Genomic DNA, 14,981 nt, shown 5'->3' with positions numbered 1-14,981 from the left:
GTGGGACAGTGGAATGAAGATGACTGGGTTGGGGGACACGGCACACTGGCTGACGTGATCCTTGAACGACTTTTTTTTACGTTTCCCTCTTCGCTGCGTGGAAACTGTACTGTTGATTTCAATCGACCACTCCGCAAAGGGTTCTCCCCGCCCAACGCCCAGATTACGCATGATCCGATCCGCGCGGCTTACTAGCTGCCCAAGCCTACCGCATCCCCCATCGCCAAGCTTCGTTTGACCGTGTCGAGCCCCCTCATGTTCCTGCGTTCTGTAAACAAACATCCCCCATCGTCAAGCTTCGTTTGAACGTGTCGAGCCCCCTCATGTTCATCCGTAAACAACAACAACAACAACAACAACACCCCGCTCTTACACAACAGCCGTCACTCTCCTGACAGTCTTCCTGGCACCCTCGCCGCTGACGGAGATGAGGCCCTCCGTCTCGAGACCCCTCATGACGTGGTTGAACTCGGACGTGTCCACGGGTATGCTCGCCCCGTCGCCTAGGCGCTTGCTGACGTCGCTCCATCGCACGCTGTTGCCGCCGGCCGTCATCTCGTCCAGCAGCTTCAGGAGGGCGTCTCTGAGGTCGCCGCGCCGCTTGCGGTCCGCCGCGCTGGTGCCTTCGGTCAGGAGGCTCATGTCGATGCGGCCCTGGGCGTCGGTCGCGGCGGTTTTGAGCGCGCTCTGGATGAGGCGGTTGGCTTCGCGGACGTCGTCCCTCGTCACCGTGTCCGAGAGCCTCATCTTGGCGTGGGCCTCGGACAGGCGGATCATGCTCTCGAGCTGCCTGGTCGTGGCGGTGATGCGCTTCTCGGCGGCGCGGACGTCCTGGCCCAGGGCGCGCATGGCGACGTAGGCGCTGACCAGCTCCTCGCCGGCTTCGCGGGAGATGGTGGGCTGGATCTTGGCGCGGGCGTACGAGATGTACGAGGTGAGGAACTCGACGGGCAGCATGTCGCTGCTCGAGGCGGCCGAGTGCGGCTTGTCCTCGAGGTAGAGGGACAGGATGTGCTTGGCCAGCCGCTTGTCCGTCTTCTCGTCGACGCGGTCGAGGATGAGGTAGACCAGGTCGAAGCGGGACAGGAGGGTGGGCGGCAGGTCGATGTTCTGGGGCACCGAGAGGTCCGGGTTGTAGCGGCTGCCGATGGGGTTGGCCGAGGCGAGGATGCTGGTCCGGGCGTTGAGCGTGGTGATGATGCCGGCCTTTGCTATGGACACGGTCTGCTGCTCCATGACCTCGTGGAGGACGGAGCGTGTCGCGTCCGACATCTTGTCGAACTCGTCGATGCAGCACACACCGCCGTCCGACAGGACCAGGGCGCCGGATTCCAGAACGAGCTGCTTGGTCTCGGGGTCGCGGGTGACGTACGCTGTGAGACCGACGGCGGAGGAGCCTTTGCCGCTGGTGTAGATGCCGCGCGGGGCAATCTGGTGGATGTACGAGAGCATCTGCGACTTGGACGTCGACGGGTCGCCGCAGAGCAGCACGTTGATGTCGCCCCTGTACTTGGGACGACCGCCCTTTTGAAACGTCTTGTTGGTGCCGCCAAACAGCTGCAAGAGGATGCCCTTCTTGACGTCGTCCATTTCGTAGATTGAAGGAGCGAGTGATCGAGCGAGAAGCTCGTAAATGTCCTCACGGGCCGCCGTCTCTCGAATCTTGGCTTCTTCCTCGGGTGTAATGACGCGGGTCTGTTCCAGCTCGTTGCCGCCGTCATCGGCCTCCTCCTCCCCCTCGACGCCGAGGGTGGTTGGGTCGGCGCCCATCCGCTTCTTGTCCACCTTTTGTATGTGAAGCACGTCGACGTACGTCTTGTACACGCTCTTGATGGCCCGCTGTCGTGGATTCACGCGGACAGGGCTGACGCGGAAGATGCCAGTCAGCTCGACGCGATCGCCAGCTTTGCAGAAGTCGACCAGTTCATTGTAGACGCAAACGGATACTGCGTGAGGCGTCTGGCCCGGAGGCACGGCGTCCGGGGTCTCCTGCAGCTTGATGACTTGTTTGTCTTCAAAGGAGCATCTGTTGTGAACAATCTGCATGGAATTCTTGCTGTTGCAGATGGGCCGGGGGCATTCCGTTGGTTCGCGAATCTTGCCTCTATCAAGGCCAACATTCACCGAGTGGTTGCAAACGTTGCACCGGAAGAAGGCGTCCTTCATGTCAGGGATTACCGGCGTTGCTCGAATCACCAGGCCCTTGACACAAACCAGACGGTCCATGTCTTAAAGAGGCAGAGGGAGACGAGAGTCAGCGAATCGGGGTTGATGGCCGTGCTCGGTGGGTTACAGGAGGTACATACCTGAAGGATTAAGGTCTCTCAAGTTCGTATTCTGTTCAAGGCCAAAGGGGCGAACAACGTAAATCGATGACGACACTTGATCCTCCAGCTGCGGTTGGTCCTGCTGCGGACGGGGGGTGGCAGGCCCATCAGGTCGATCAGAGCTGGGGAAGACTGGCTCTGAGCTTTGGGTGCTATTCTGCGTGCCATGTTGTTCAGCACTGCTCTGGGAAGGCCGGTTTCGGATGGAGTCGGCCCGCGCCAGCTCAACCATCAGATCATGTACGGACTGGTCCATGACGGGAACGATTTCCTGCGGATATGCTTGGATCTGGTGCCACAGCTTTCGCGTCGGTGGGTAAAGGTTCAGATCAGAGATGTCCAGGTAGAGCCTTGTGGTACCAAGAAGCAGCATATTCCCTAGGGCCTCCGCATATGGCTTGGACTCGGCATCGGGAGCATTCTGCACATCGGCGTCGGAGAACCCATCACGATACATTCTGTACTTTTGGGTGAAATTGCGCAAGAAGTCCTTGAAAGAGGCAAAGGTATCATCGATGGAGACGGTAGTACCCCAGATGAGACTCTGACCTTGACCGCCCAGATGGTCCGCTTCGGACGTGTTTGGGTCCCGGTTCGCGAAAGAAGGTGCATCTGAAGCGGGAGTCGAAACCTCCTGCACAACGCGGCCGCTGTCGTCCAAGACGATGCGGCGAGGCGCGCGAGGTGTTCGCACAGCATCGGAATTGATATCCCCGCGTCTGTAGGCGGCAGAGCCGCCGCGTTCCGAGCGAACAAACAAGCCACTACTTTCGCTTCGTAATTCTGAGCGCTGGCCGAGAGATCTTCCAGGGCTAGAGCTCGGCTCGTAACGAATAGGTGAAGATTCTAAAGGCGGTCGGTCGGTCAGTTTCGGCAGCTGGATTGGAGTCTACGCAAAAAGCAAACGAAAACGGGTAACGGGGGTGCGGAAGCCAGCCGCAGGAGCCCCACCCCCCCCGAAGGGAAGAAATGCGGTCCCTAGTTACCTCCAGCAAGAGCTCTCGTTGCTCTCGGTGTTCTTTGAGGATCGTCTCTCGGCGTGTGCGTCTCTGACGCTCGCCGCAGTGGTGAGCTGGGCGCGGGCGCGAGGCCGTTTGTGGACTGACTGCCGGTCATCTGCCTCAAGGGGGACGACACCTCTCCAGCATGTTGGCTTGCATCGGGGGCAGGCGAAGAGGACCGGAAAAGGATCGGGCTTGAGGCGAGCTGCGAAGATGGACCACGGCCGTTGGATTCGGACAGACGAGTTGACCGACGCGGCGTAGAAGACTGGGAGCCACGCTGCCGGCGGCGGGACGGCGACGACATTGTGTGGTGCTAGGTGATTTACCGCAACAATATGGGCAGACTGGCTGGTCGTCTGGGGGAAGGGGGGGGGGGATAACGGGCGGATCAGATTAACAAAGGCAACATTGACGACAACGGAGGGGCAATTTGGCAATTGAAATCAGTCCCTTGCTGAGAGACGCGATGGCGTTAAGTGGGTGGGGAATTGACGCGTCGGCTTGGCGTTTATTCACTGCAGAGCTCGTTCCCGATAGGGTTAGGCGGGATGCGACGCCGGTTAAAGTACGGAGGACAAGTGGGCGACAAGTGACAAGCCAGGCCAGGAACCTCACTTCTGTGGAGGGGCAGACGGCAGACAGACAGAGTGGCCAGCAAAACAACAGCAAAACACACTACATTGCACCAGACTTGAACATACCTCTGGCCTCCCCAAAGCTGCCGGGGATACAAAGTGCTCGAATTCCTTTGCCCACGAACCGTCCGCCTGGGCATTCGCACACACCCCCAAGCCCGTCACCGCATCCACCGCCTCACCATGTCTCCTGGAATGTCCCTGTTCTCCGTCCAGGCCATCCTCATCCTGGGAACTGAGGATGGTGCCAGAATCTTGGCCAAGTACTACTCCCCGCCTCACATTTCCACCGCAGGTATGTTGGGCCTCCCCCACTCCCTGCCCACGACGGGGATTGACCCTGCGGCAGGCGGCGCGTCTCCGTCAAACCCTTACCACGACGTCAAGGCTCAAAAGGCGTTCGAGAAGGGCCTCGTTGAGAAGACGTCCAAGCAGACTGGCGACATTATCCTCTACGACAACCGCATCGTCCTGTACAAGCTCGAGTCGGATGTCATGCTGTACGTCGTCGGCAGCTTGGAGGAAAACGAAATCCTGCTGTACAACACGGTCCTGGCGATTCGCGACTCGCTGCATCTCCTGTTCAAGTATGGCCCCTTGGCTCCTGGCTTTTTCCCACCCACTGCCCACCCACTGCCCGTCCGCCGGCCTGGGAGCCTGCGTGGAGACTGACTCGATAACCCCCTTGCAGGCAATCTGTTGACAAGCGGACCATTGTTGAAAACTACGACCTCGTCTCCCTTGCCGTCGACGAGATTGTCGACGACGGCATCATCCTCGAAACCGACCCCACCATTATTGTGCAGCGCGTCAGTAGAGCCCCGACGCAGGACCTGCCCATTGGCCGGATCGACCTCAGCGAACAAGGTGTGAACAATCTCGCCCAATTGGGCAAGTCAAAGCTGGCCGACTGGTTACGGCAGGGCCTATAAGGTATTTCCGCCAAGCAGCCCAGGATTGAACTGTAGAGTTGGAAAATAAGGAGGGGGATGCCGGGCTTCGGCCGTTTTCAACTGGGGGATTTCTACCTGTCTTTTTTTTATTTTATGTATAGCCGGGTTCAAACGGACAACAACAATGACCTTGTTTGCTTAGCGCCGCTTGTATTGAACATTTCATAACAGAAAAATGGGTTGGGGAGTAAGTAAAATGGGAGAAATGCTCATAAAAAAAAAACGAAAAAAAAAAAAGGGTCCTTCATCTCCTTATTTTGTCACTTTCTAATATCGGATGCCGCCTTGCGCAGGCGATTCATCACCGCAGCCGCAATGTCTATCGAATCGTCTATACCTTCTACGAATATGACGTCGGCCGCTTGTCTATCCAGTTCTCGCAGGGCAGAGAATATCCCTTGCGCTATGCGTCGGGTAGAGTCGCCCAGACCGACATCAAGTACCTCTCCAACAATGTCACCGCCGTGACCCAGCATCTCACCTGCATATACATCATAGGAGGACCCTTCGAGCTGGCCTACTACACCTGGCCGGGGGGTCAAAGCCAAACCGTTGCATCGCAGTCCAGCTGCTGGTTCCCACTTCTTGGTTCGGATCACTCCAACGCGCGCAAGTCGCGAAACCCGATCCGGTGACTGTGCGCCCCCGTTGCTGACCACCACCGCAGCCGTAATCGCAGCATCCAGGTCGGTTGCGGCAATCCCATCTCTTCCGCGCTGGTACGTCGGCTCGTACAGAACCACCCTGGCCTTGGGGCTGTAATGCTTGTATTTCATGCCTGGCGCTCTTGGCGCTGCCTTTCCCTCCTCGCTGTGATCCTTGTAGGCCCGGACGACGTTTTCCCAGCCGGGGCATCTTCGAACGTCCTCCAAGGCTACGCCGCCGGGTCTAAGAATGACTGGCGGGTCGCATAGCCCATCTACTATTGTGCTTTCCACGCCAATCTCGCAGGATCCTCCGTCGAGAATCAACTCAATCTTTCCGTCCAGGTCGTCTTTGACGTGCTGCGCTGTGGTCGGCGAAGGCTTCGTAGACGCGTTGGCAGACGGAGCGGCCAGCGGCACGCCGGCCAGCTTGATGAGCGTGAGCGCCAGCGGAGACGACGGCATCCTCACGCCAAAGCAGGAGAGGCCGGCAGTTACCTCGGGCGCCAGCGGAGACGGAGACGGGTTAGGCAGCAGGATGGTCAGCGGTCCCGGCCAGAACCTGTCGACGAGGCTCTTGTACCTGGCCGGGATGACGTCCTCGTTATTCTCCCCCTGACGCCCCAGCAGGCTTCGTAGCATGTCCAGGTCAGAGACGTGCACAATGAGAGGATTATCCGAGGGCCGTCCTTTTGCAGCATATATCCCCCGCACGGAGGAGCTCCTCGTGGCGTCTGCACCAAGACCGTAGACGGTTTCTGTAGGAAATCCGACCGGCGTGTCTTTGCTCCTGAGATGCTCTGCTGCAGGCTTCATTGCGCTGATGGCATCTTGGGCTTCAGGGTTGATATGCCAACGTTCAACCCTACTGGAAGGACCATCCGGCTCGGCAAAGAAACCTAGCGATTGCCCGAGAGGTACAGTCACCATCCGCGTACTCATGGCGAGCGACTGCGGCCCAGACCGCCAGCTAGCCCAAGGTCGAACGCGAGCCGATCTACGCTGTGGAGTTTGCAGTCGAGTGAGTGGTGACGAGTTGAGACGACCAGCAAATTTTCGAATCATCAAGTTCCCACAGCGAAGGAAGCGACGTGCAGGAACGATGGCGCAGAAAACCTTGTCATGGGAGCATTGGTCGAAATTGAAGCTGAAATAAAAATCTTGTCATGGCACGTTCGTGTTGTTGGTTCGTCATAACAGAGAGGTTGTTGTTGATTGGTAGCACTCAGACTTTTTGTCGGAAAGGAAGCTCGCTTCCACCCACTTTTCAGAGGGTGTTCCACACCATCAAAGGAAGCCAGTCGTACGTACTCCGTAAAACATTCTCTATGCTCGGGAAAACTGCATAACTAGCTCAACGGGCAGAAGAAGAAAATAAAATGGCCATACCAACAAAAATCAAAACGGTGACTCACCACGAAGGCAGTCAGTCCATAGGAAAAATCATGATAAAAATCTGGAACAACAGCAAAAAGCTTGGACTCGCCGGGAATTGAACCCGGGACCATTCATAGGCAACTATTACTGATCACTCTAATGAGCGTTCACAGGTGCGAAACGAAGATCATACCCCTAGACCACAAGCCCAATCTAATCCACCTACGATGGGAAGTTGCAATACCAGAATCTCTTTTACATTATATACTTTATATTGAAACTTCTATGGCAGTGCTTGCGGAATTTTCGTGTGCGCGATGTGCTTTTTAGCCTGAAAGCTATGATTTTATTAATAGTTTTGGTAACTGTTGTGTTCATGAGATATTGCTTTCATTATTATGCCTTGTCTGAAACTTCCAATATTGTATAGCCCAGGTGTAAAATAATGTGGTGATGGCGTTGATGGGGGGTTGTTCGCGTTCTTTTGAACACCTACTTTATCAAGACGCTTCGCTACATAGATCTTGAAATGTCATCACGGCATTCATTACTGATCCGCTCTCCAATTTTTTTTCCCCAAAATATCCGTCATCGATTTTCCCCCCATTCCATGCAAGTGTCGCGGCCCCTTATCGCCAAATAAAAACACACCGTCTCAACCCCTGACCAGCCCTCTGGCCTTTCCCTGCTCTTCCTCCGTCAACACCCACTCTATACTTCCGTTCACCCCATTGGCAAGCTCCTCCCATTCATCATCCTCCATGTTAGCCACCATGAGTAGCTGGGTTACCTTGACAAAAGCTTCCCTGACCCTGTAGTCACCCCTGGAGACGATATTGACGATGCCTGAAAAATCCCTCTCTATGCGGACGGCGCCGAACGAGCTTGTTCTGCCAGCATAAGTCAAGATTCTTCTCTCCAAAGTCTTGGACAAGTAGCGAGCAGTCAATTCCAGAAGAGTGCTAAATGTCCCAGGCGTCATGATTCGCGCAATAGGCTTCATCAGCTGGTCCCAGCCATGCTCGAATCGTCGACGGACCTGACCTAGAATATCTTGCTCGTCATTGTCGTTCTGCCGAGCAAGCTCTGCGAATTCTTCTTCACCCAAGTCGTAGTCGGCGTCGCGGAATGTTTCGCTGAGAACTGGCCGTAGGCGAAGCTTGACAACCTGGCTGAACAAAACTTGCACGCCCTCATTCAGGAGCTCCGATGATTTGCTGATGAAGCCGCTTTCCAAGGCAAGCAATGAATTGGCCACAAAGGACACGTCTTTGTCAAATGGGAAAGCCCCCTCCAGAGATGCTTGCAAGGTGGCACCGTTTGTTGGCCCCTCGGACATGATTCGGCCTCCAATAATCTTACTCAGATATTGATTGGAAACATCTAGACTGTTGATGAGCACCATGAATTGAATGATCTTTTCTGCAGGTGGAAAGCCCTCATGAAGGACGGGTTTAGGATATGACTCGTCTCGCATCTTGCGTTGGATCATGCCAATGAAGTCGGAGCCCAAGACTCGGCCGACAGCCGGTATGACAGAGGCAATGACATCTCGTTGCGATGTCGACATGGATTTTTGAATCACAGTGTTGACAATGTACATGACATCGTCCACAGCCATGATGATGAAGGGTGCATTACCCTCAAGAGACTTGTTCAAGCTCAGGGACAGGCCCGTCGGGTACTCGTCCAGCTGAAAAGCCTTCTCCACGGACCGGCGAAAGAAAAAGGTGGTCATGGTATTGTACGGAGATGTGAGCATCGTGGAGACTTTGCGGTACAGGTTCGACTTGATCAATAAGTCGGGCAAAGCCAAGGCGGTATCCTCGTTACTGCCATCCTGTAGCAGAGAAACGGGGTTAATGTAGTTCTTTGTCGTAGACTCGTGGTCCGTTTCCGCTCACTGGACCGGTGCATGTTCAACTCCCCGGATAAACAAGGAGATTCACGACTCACCATACATTTTCCCGACAGAAACCGTGTGTACAGGGACCAACGGCTGAGCATGACGGCAATTTCGCTCAAAAGCCCATCAACCTCCTTCATGTTGACACCCTCGTCCTCACTCGGACGCGGGTTGGTCAGGCCTCCGACGGAGGGAGAGTTGACTCTCGGGGTTCCGCCTCTCGGGGTTCCGCTCCGAGGAGCTTGCGGAAGGAAGCTTTGCACAAGGAAGGAAAAGGGATAGCTTTTGACGTCAGTCATCTTTCTGTCGATGCCTCTTTCGTCACTCCACGTGTCCAGAATGATGCCGCCTTGGATGTCAGCCTCCATCTGCAGCCGTTCAATCACGCGGACCATCTTGCCGGCACCGTAGTGCCGTTCTACGAGGCCTCCATGACTCTCGACAATCTGCGCAATGTGCTCAAATAGCTTTGTCAATGCATTGGCATAAAAGAAGCCCTCCTTCCTGCCCTGGCCGCCCAAACTGTCCTTGAGAGTGGCGCGAGCGGTCCCCGCGACTCCTTGACAGACATATCGTCCATACACGTCCAGTCCGACGTCTGTTCTCCCAATCAGGGGAAACAGCTTGAAGAAGCGCGTGACCTTGGTGCCGTCCCCGTCCCCCGCAGCCTTCTCGAACTCGCGGAGAAACAGTCCGCAGAGCGACTCTCTGGCGCTCTCCAAGGTGACTGACGGCGGGTCGGGGACTTCCACGCTCGGCACTATGCTTGCGGCGAAAGCTCCTCTGACAATGTGCTCCGGAACCCTGCTTGCTCTGGACAGGTAGGCCGCCGCCGCCTCCCAGTCCTGGGGCGCGCCCATGGAGCCGACCACGCCATTGACACAGGCTTTGAGCTCGGCAACTTGCTCCACCACCCCCAGCGTATCCTCCACGCGACTCTTCTCGAGGTCGAGGCGCTTCACCCTGCTGCTCAGCTTGCCCGCGGTCTCGGCTGCCGAAGAGAGCATGTCGTTGCTGATGGATCTGGCGGCGATGACTTGGGCGCCAAGTCCGGCTCGCAGCAGGTCCAGCCGACCGAGATCCCGGGTCACATCGGCCTTGGAAGCAATCATAGAGCCGAGCTGGGCCTTGATCTTTGATTCCCGGTCATGCAACGCAGCCAGCGCGGCGTGCAGGTCTGCCACGCTGGAGACATTACGGAGAGGCAGCGCTGTCGTCTGGCCGTGTTCCGGATCGTCGCTGTGACTTTGGCGGCGAGTGGCGCGATTCTGGATGGCGGACATTGACGACGAGGTGGTGCGGCCGGAGGTGCATAGCTCCGTTGGGGTTTGTCGACGAGGATGTTGGTGAACTGCCCTGGCATCAAGACGTGCGTCTGCTCGATTGGATTCTTTGAAAGATGTCGTCACTCCACCTTGGCGCTGGGTACGTGTCCCTTCAAAACATTCAATTCAATAGCAGCGAACGTGAAAGATCCGGCACGGTCTCTACAGCACATCAAATACCAGCGGAGTGCTCTGTACCAAATGCTTACAGTTGAGTTGTCGTGCAGGTGGGGGGCACGTGCCCGTGCCCTTCCCTGAATGTTCCCACAGAGGCGTGCCAGCAGCCTTACAGGTACCTAGGTAGGTACCTAAGGTCAAAGGTAGGAACCAGACTGGACATATCATTCGTATGGTGCCCTATACGTGCTGCTGAAACCTGCTCGGCGCAGTAGGTATGTACAGTAGGTACATATGTACAGTGAACCTACTCTTATAACAACGTTGCAAGTTCCCGTCTTGTCCTGCCAGATGGAACAAGAAAACCATCATTGGCAGCTTCACGTCAGGATCTCTTTTCGGTGCCCTCTACTTCTTTTACATACTCAACCGTTCCGGCCGAGCTTCTATGCTATCAGACGCTTAACTATTTAACTGCTCTACTAAACACGCAAGATGACCACCACCAGTTTTTTCCACATATGCCCCCCCCCCCCCCCCCCTCCCCCTCAAACAGCCTGGCTGTACCCATTGTCCAAACGCCGTTTCCCATACTTCAAGTATTTGCGCAGTTCGTCGACCCAGAATACCGAGCTGCAGAGGACAACTAATCGAAGCAAGTCGCCAAGTCCGATTGCTTCTGTCTGGAACACCTCCTGGAGCCACGGCGTGTAAATCACCAGCAGTTGGCAGACAACACTGAGGAACACCGCCCAGTTGAACAAGTTGTTCGCAAAGACGCCGATTTCCCCCCTGAAGAACGACTTTGATTCGGACCGGCAACTCAAAGCGTTGAACATGTCGAAGAAAACAAAACAAGTAAATGTCATGGTTGTGTCACGTCGCGTCACTTGGCCATCCGCCAGCCTTTCGCGACTGTATATAATCATGGTACCAATCATGATGAAGGTGGCAGACGTCAGCACGCGCATCAGAACCGCCTTGGTGAGCACAGCATCGTTGCGTCTGCGTGGCGGACGGTTCATCACGTCGGGATCGACCTTTTCCACACCAAGTGATTGGGCTGGGGGGCCGTCCATTATGATGTCTGAATACTCGGTCAGCATGGTCAAAAAGAAGAAGCAGGGAACAGAAATCGCGTCGGTGGGAAGGCGTACTGATCCAAAGAATCTGCATGGCATTGAGCGGTATCTTGAAGCCGAAGAACGTGCACAAGAGAACAAGGGATAAGCTGGCAGCGCTGGTACTAAGCTGGAACGTCAGAAAATTCTGAATGTTATTGAAGATGCCTTTGCCCTCCTCAATGGCGCGAAGAATGGTCGAAAAATCATCGTCGGTGAGAATCATATCGGCAGCCTCTTTGGCAACATCGGTGCCGTGACGTCCCATTGAAATGCCAATGTCGGCCTTCTTCAGCGCGGGGGCATCGTTAACGCCATCTCCAGTCATGGCGACAATATCGCCGCGAGACTGCAGGGCTCGAACGATTTTCAGTTTGTGATCCGGATTTGTTCGAGCGAAAATGGTAGTGTGCTGCATGGCGAGCGCGAGGTCTTCTTCCGACATGTTGTCAACTTCATCGCCTCGAAGCACAGGCCGCACAGTACCTTGGCTGCTCGAGTGCTGACTGGCTGCTGCAATGTTCATTCCCAGCTGCTTGCCGATAGCAAGAGCTGTGGCTTCCGCATCCCCAGTGATCATAATCACCTTTACACCGCCTCGCATAAGCCTTCTGATGGAACGGCTCACTCCAGGCCGGGGAGGATCACTCATGCCAACCAATCCGGCAAAGATCAAATCCTTGAAGGTGTCTTCGTCGGTCTGCTGAAGTGAACTGTTGCTACTTTCCAGGCCAGGTGTACCAGCCCCTGAAGGCCCCCCTCCTCTTGCGGACCGGCCTTTGAATGGTTTAGAAACCGCGCCGCTGGCGAAGGCAAGTACTCGCAGGCCCTTGTTTGCCATTGTATTCGCAGCAGTCAAAGCTTCTTGACGCCTTGTCGAGTCAAGCACAATTTCTCTTCCAGTCTGGTCAAGGTAGGTGCTGCACACAGCAAGAACTTTTTCTACCGAGCCCTTCATGTAAGCGTACTCCTTGTCTCCCTTCGCGTCGGCGCCAATAGTCACACCCATCCATTTTCTCTCAGAGCTGAATGGCGTTTCCGTCACCCGAGGTCCCACGGATTCGCGAACGTCATGTTCCCCGAACTTATCGAGCATATCCAGCATGGCCACATCCGTCGGTTGACCAACCCACCTTGATGCCGTAGCCACCTGACCACGGCCAAGCGTTGACGTCAAGACGGCAGAAGCGGCGGCACCGCTTTCTGTATATTTTCGAGCAAGTCGCGCATTATTTGCGATGTTGCCGATCCTCATGATTCTCAAAGCAGTGGGGGTGGTCATATTGTCAAGTGCGTCGGTGTCGGAGAGGATGTCAACGGCTTTTTCAACTCCAAAATACCACATTTCGGACGTCGTCATGTGGTTGGTTGTCAGGGTGCCTGCAAGTAGGTGAGTCTTGCTATACTTCTGACCCCAGAAACTGTATACAGTAATTCCAAGCAAAGTACTAGAATGGCCTGGATACGAGTGACTTACCAGTCTTATCAGTGCAAACCACATTGACTGAGCCCAGCGTCTCCACCTTGGGCATTCTGCGCACGATGGCATTATGTCGCGCCATTCGATGGACGCCAAGAGCTAGAGTTACTGTGACAATGATTGGAAGTCCCTCGGGGATAGCAGCAACAGCAAGCGAGATGGAGATGGTGAAGATTTCCAACAGCTGCTTGCCCTGCAACCAGCCAACGAACGAGATGAGCCCTATAACAACAAACGAAGCCTTGCTTAACTGTCCGCCTAGCTCATCCATTGACAGCTGAAGCGGGGAACGTGGGCTTTCAGTACCAGAAACGCTTGTTGCAATGGTGCCGAAGTGTGTATTTCCTCCGGTTGCGAACACAACACCCTGGCCGTAACCAGATGTGACCAGTGTTCCCATGTATGCAATGTTGTGGATCTCACTTCCATCGTCTCTGGGGTGACTTCCATCCAGCGCTACTGCCGATGGCCGTGGAAGCTGTAGATGATTCAACCCTTCGGTATTTATTCTTCTTGACCGTGTTTCAGCAGTGACGCGAACGGGTTCCGTTTCACCCGTCAAGTTGGATGCATCAATCGTCAAATCGACCGCCTTGGTGACGCGAATATCCGCAGGGATTCGATCGCCTGTGGTGAATAGAACCAAATCACCGGGTACGAGCTGACCAGCCATGACCTTGGTTGAAACAGTGTCCAGGCCTTCCTCTATGGGCACTTCTACCCCGGGGCTGCGGGGTTTGTCAATCCCAGCATCACCCGGAGCTGGCCACGCTGGCGATTTGGGCATGTTGGCCGATGGTTTCCCGCTTCCCCCACGTACCAGGTGCGCGTGATTGGGCACCAGGTGGTTTAACGCCTCAATTGACTTTTCTGATCGATACTCCTGGATGAAGCCTACCGTCACAACTATGGTGACGGCAACCGTGATGCTCACGGCATCGTCCAAGTTCCCCAGCAGGAGTGACATTGCTGCAGAAACAAGGAGTAGTATGATGAGGGGCTCTTGAAATTGCTTCAGGAATCGAATCCACAGAGGCTCGGGCTCTTCGTGTGGGATTTCATTCGGACCGTACTCGCCCAGTCGTTTCAACGCATCGGCGGCGGTCAATCCGTGTGTTAATGATGTCCGTAGTCTGGCTGCGGCTTCGCTCGGCATCATGAAGGAAAATTCCTCTGCGACCCCCTGGGCATTGTCAGTCAAGAACCTCTCCCAAGCAGATGATTCGGTGGAAACTCGAAGCTGCATACTCTTGCGTGTGATGAGGTGGCCCGGACATGACGTCGCTGATCGGACAATTCACGGTCACGCGAATCGAGCGTTGAGAGCTCAGTAACGGCGGGAAGACCAGACGTGGGAAGCAGCATCTCCTGACTTGACCTGCCGCGCTCGAGCCATGGTATCTGCATCGTCGCGGACGAGGAGCCGATGGCTTTCAGTACTGGTACAGCATGGGGGGTCTTCGGAGTGAACAGGTTATTTAACGCGCGCCTTCATGGAAGGGAGAGGATGATGCCAGAGGAGACTGCCAGAGGAGACAATACCAAGCATGCAGGCAGGTTAATGGCATGTATGGTTCGGGTAGGAAAGGAATCCAAGGGTGCAAGTAGCCGGGAAACACAGCAGCTGGATCTCTTGGCGGGAGAGAACAGCGAGAAAGACTGACAATGATGCGCAGTGTTTGACGAAAATGAATGGATGTGTCCAAGGTTATGTTGTGAGAATCCAGAAGGCCTGAAGACTACGGATACGTGGTACTTGTGTGGGGCGTCCCCGGATAGCTGCCGTCGTGCGCTAAGCAGGCCACCAATCCAAGAGCCCTATGTATCGCATTGACCAGACGCATTGTGCTATGTCGCGGCCCACACTTGCCAGGTACCTAGGTAGGTACCTAGAGCTGGCAACTTAGGTACCTACATGTACCTTGGTAGTTGCATGATAACGCGGGCAGGGAGCAGTTTGAACTTTGTGCTATCCTGCAGAGGACGTACGACGAATAGCTATTTTAGAGTCCAGACAAGGTATGGATGTTCATCTAACGACTGGGGTAACTACGTACGGATCTGGAAAGCAAGCGATGCACACGGAGCTGAA

At 55.3% G+C, this 14,981-nt stretch overlaps 5 protein-coding genes across 5 annotated transcripts; 1 reads left to right on the top strand and 4 right to left on the bottom strand.

Annotated features, from left to right (window-relative positions):
- Positions 1-369: 369 nt before the first annotated feature.
- UV8b_01920 (uncharacterized protein) lies at positions 370-3,635 on the bottom strand (the record flags this gene model as incomplete). Its single annotated transcript, XM_043139418.1, has 3 exons — positions 370-2,228; positions 2,307-3,173; positions 3,314-3,635. 3 exons carry the CDS (start codon positions 3,633-3,635, stop codon positions 370-372), a joined length of 3,048 nt encoding a protein of 1,015 aa, XP_042995352.1.
- Positions 3,636-4,149: 514 nt separating this feature from the next.
- Positions 4,150-4,898, top strand: UV8b_01919 (uncharacterized protein; the record flags this gene model as incomplete). Its single annotated transcript, XM_043139417.1, has 3 exons — positions 4,150-4,261; positions 4,316-4,553; positions 4,658-4,898. The coding sequence occupies 3 exons, from the start codon at positions 4,150-4,152 to the stop codon at positions 4,896-4,898; spliced, it is 591 nt and encodes a 196-aa protein (XP_042995351.1).
- A 281-nt stretch (positions 4,899-5,179) lies between these two features.
- On the bottom strand, positions 5,180-6,505 carry UV8b_01918 (uncharacterized protein; the record flags this gene model as incomplete). Its single annotated transcript, XM_043139416.1, has 1 exon — positions 5,180-6,505. The coding sequence occupies one exon, from the start codon at positions 6,503-6,505 to the stop codon at positions 5,180-5,182; it is 1,326 nt and encodes a 441-aa protein (XP_042995350.1).
- A 1,090-nt stretch (positions 6,506-7,595) lies between these two features.
- UV8b_01917 (uncharacterized protein) lies at positions 7,596-10,129 on the bottom strand (the record flags this gene model as incomplete). The annotated part of the gene is made up of 2 exons (XM_043139415.1): positions 7,596-8,780; positions 8,897-10,129. The coding sequence occupies 2 exons, from the start codon at positions 10,127-10,129 to the stop codon at positions 7,596-7,598; spliced, it is 2,418 nt and encodes an 805-aa protein (XP_042995349.1).
- Positions 10,130-10,836: 707 nt separating this feature from the next.
- On the bottom strand, positions 10,837-14,296 carry UV8b_01916 (uncharacterized protein; the record flags this gene model as incomplete). The annotated part of the gene is made up of 4 exons (XM_043139414.1): positions 10,837-11,375; positions 11,446-12,789; positions 12,887-14,072; positions 14,138-14,296. 4 exons carry the CDS (start codon positions 14,294-14,296, stop codon positions 10,837-10,839), a joined length of 3,228 nt encoding a protein of 1,075 aa, XP_042995348.1.
- Between the last annotated feature and the right edge of the window lie 685 nt (positions 14,297-14,981).

The sequence above is a fragment of the Ustilaginoidea virens genome, chromosome 2 (assembly GCF_000687475.1).
Source record: "Ustilaginoidea virens chromosome 2, complete sequence".
NCBI classification, from domain to species: Eukaryota; Fungi; Ascomycota; class Sordariomycetes; order Hypocreales; family Clavicipitaceae; genus Ustilaginoidea; species Ustilaginoidea virens.
The sequence above is the reverse complement of the archived record's forward strand: the minus strand, read 5'-3'. Positions and strand labels throughout refer to the sequence as shown.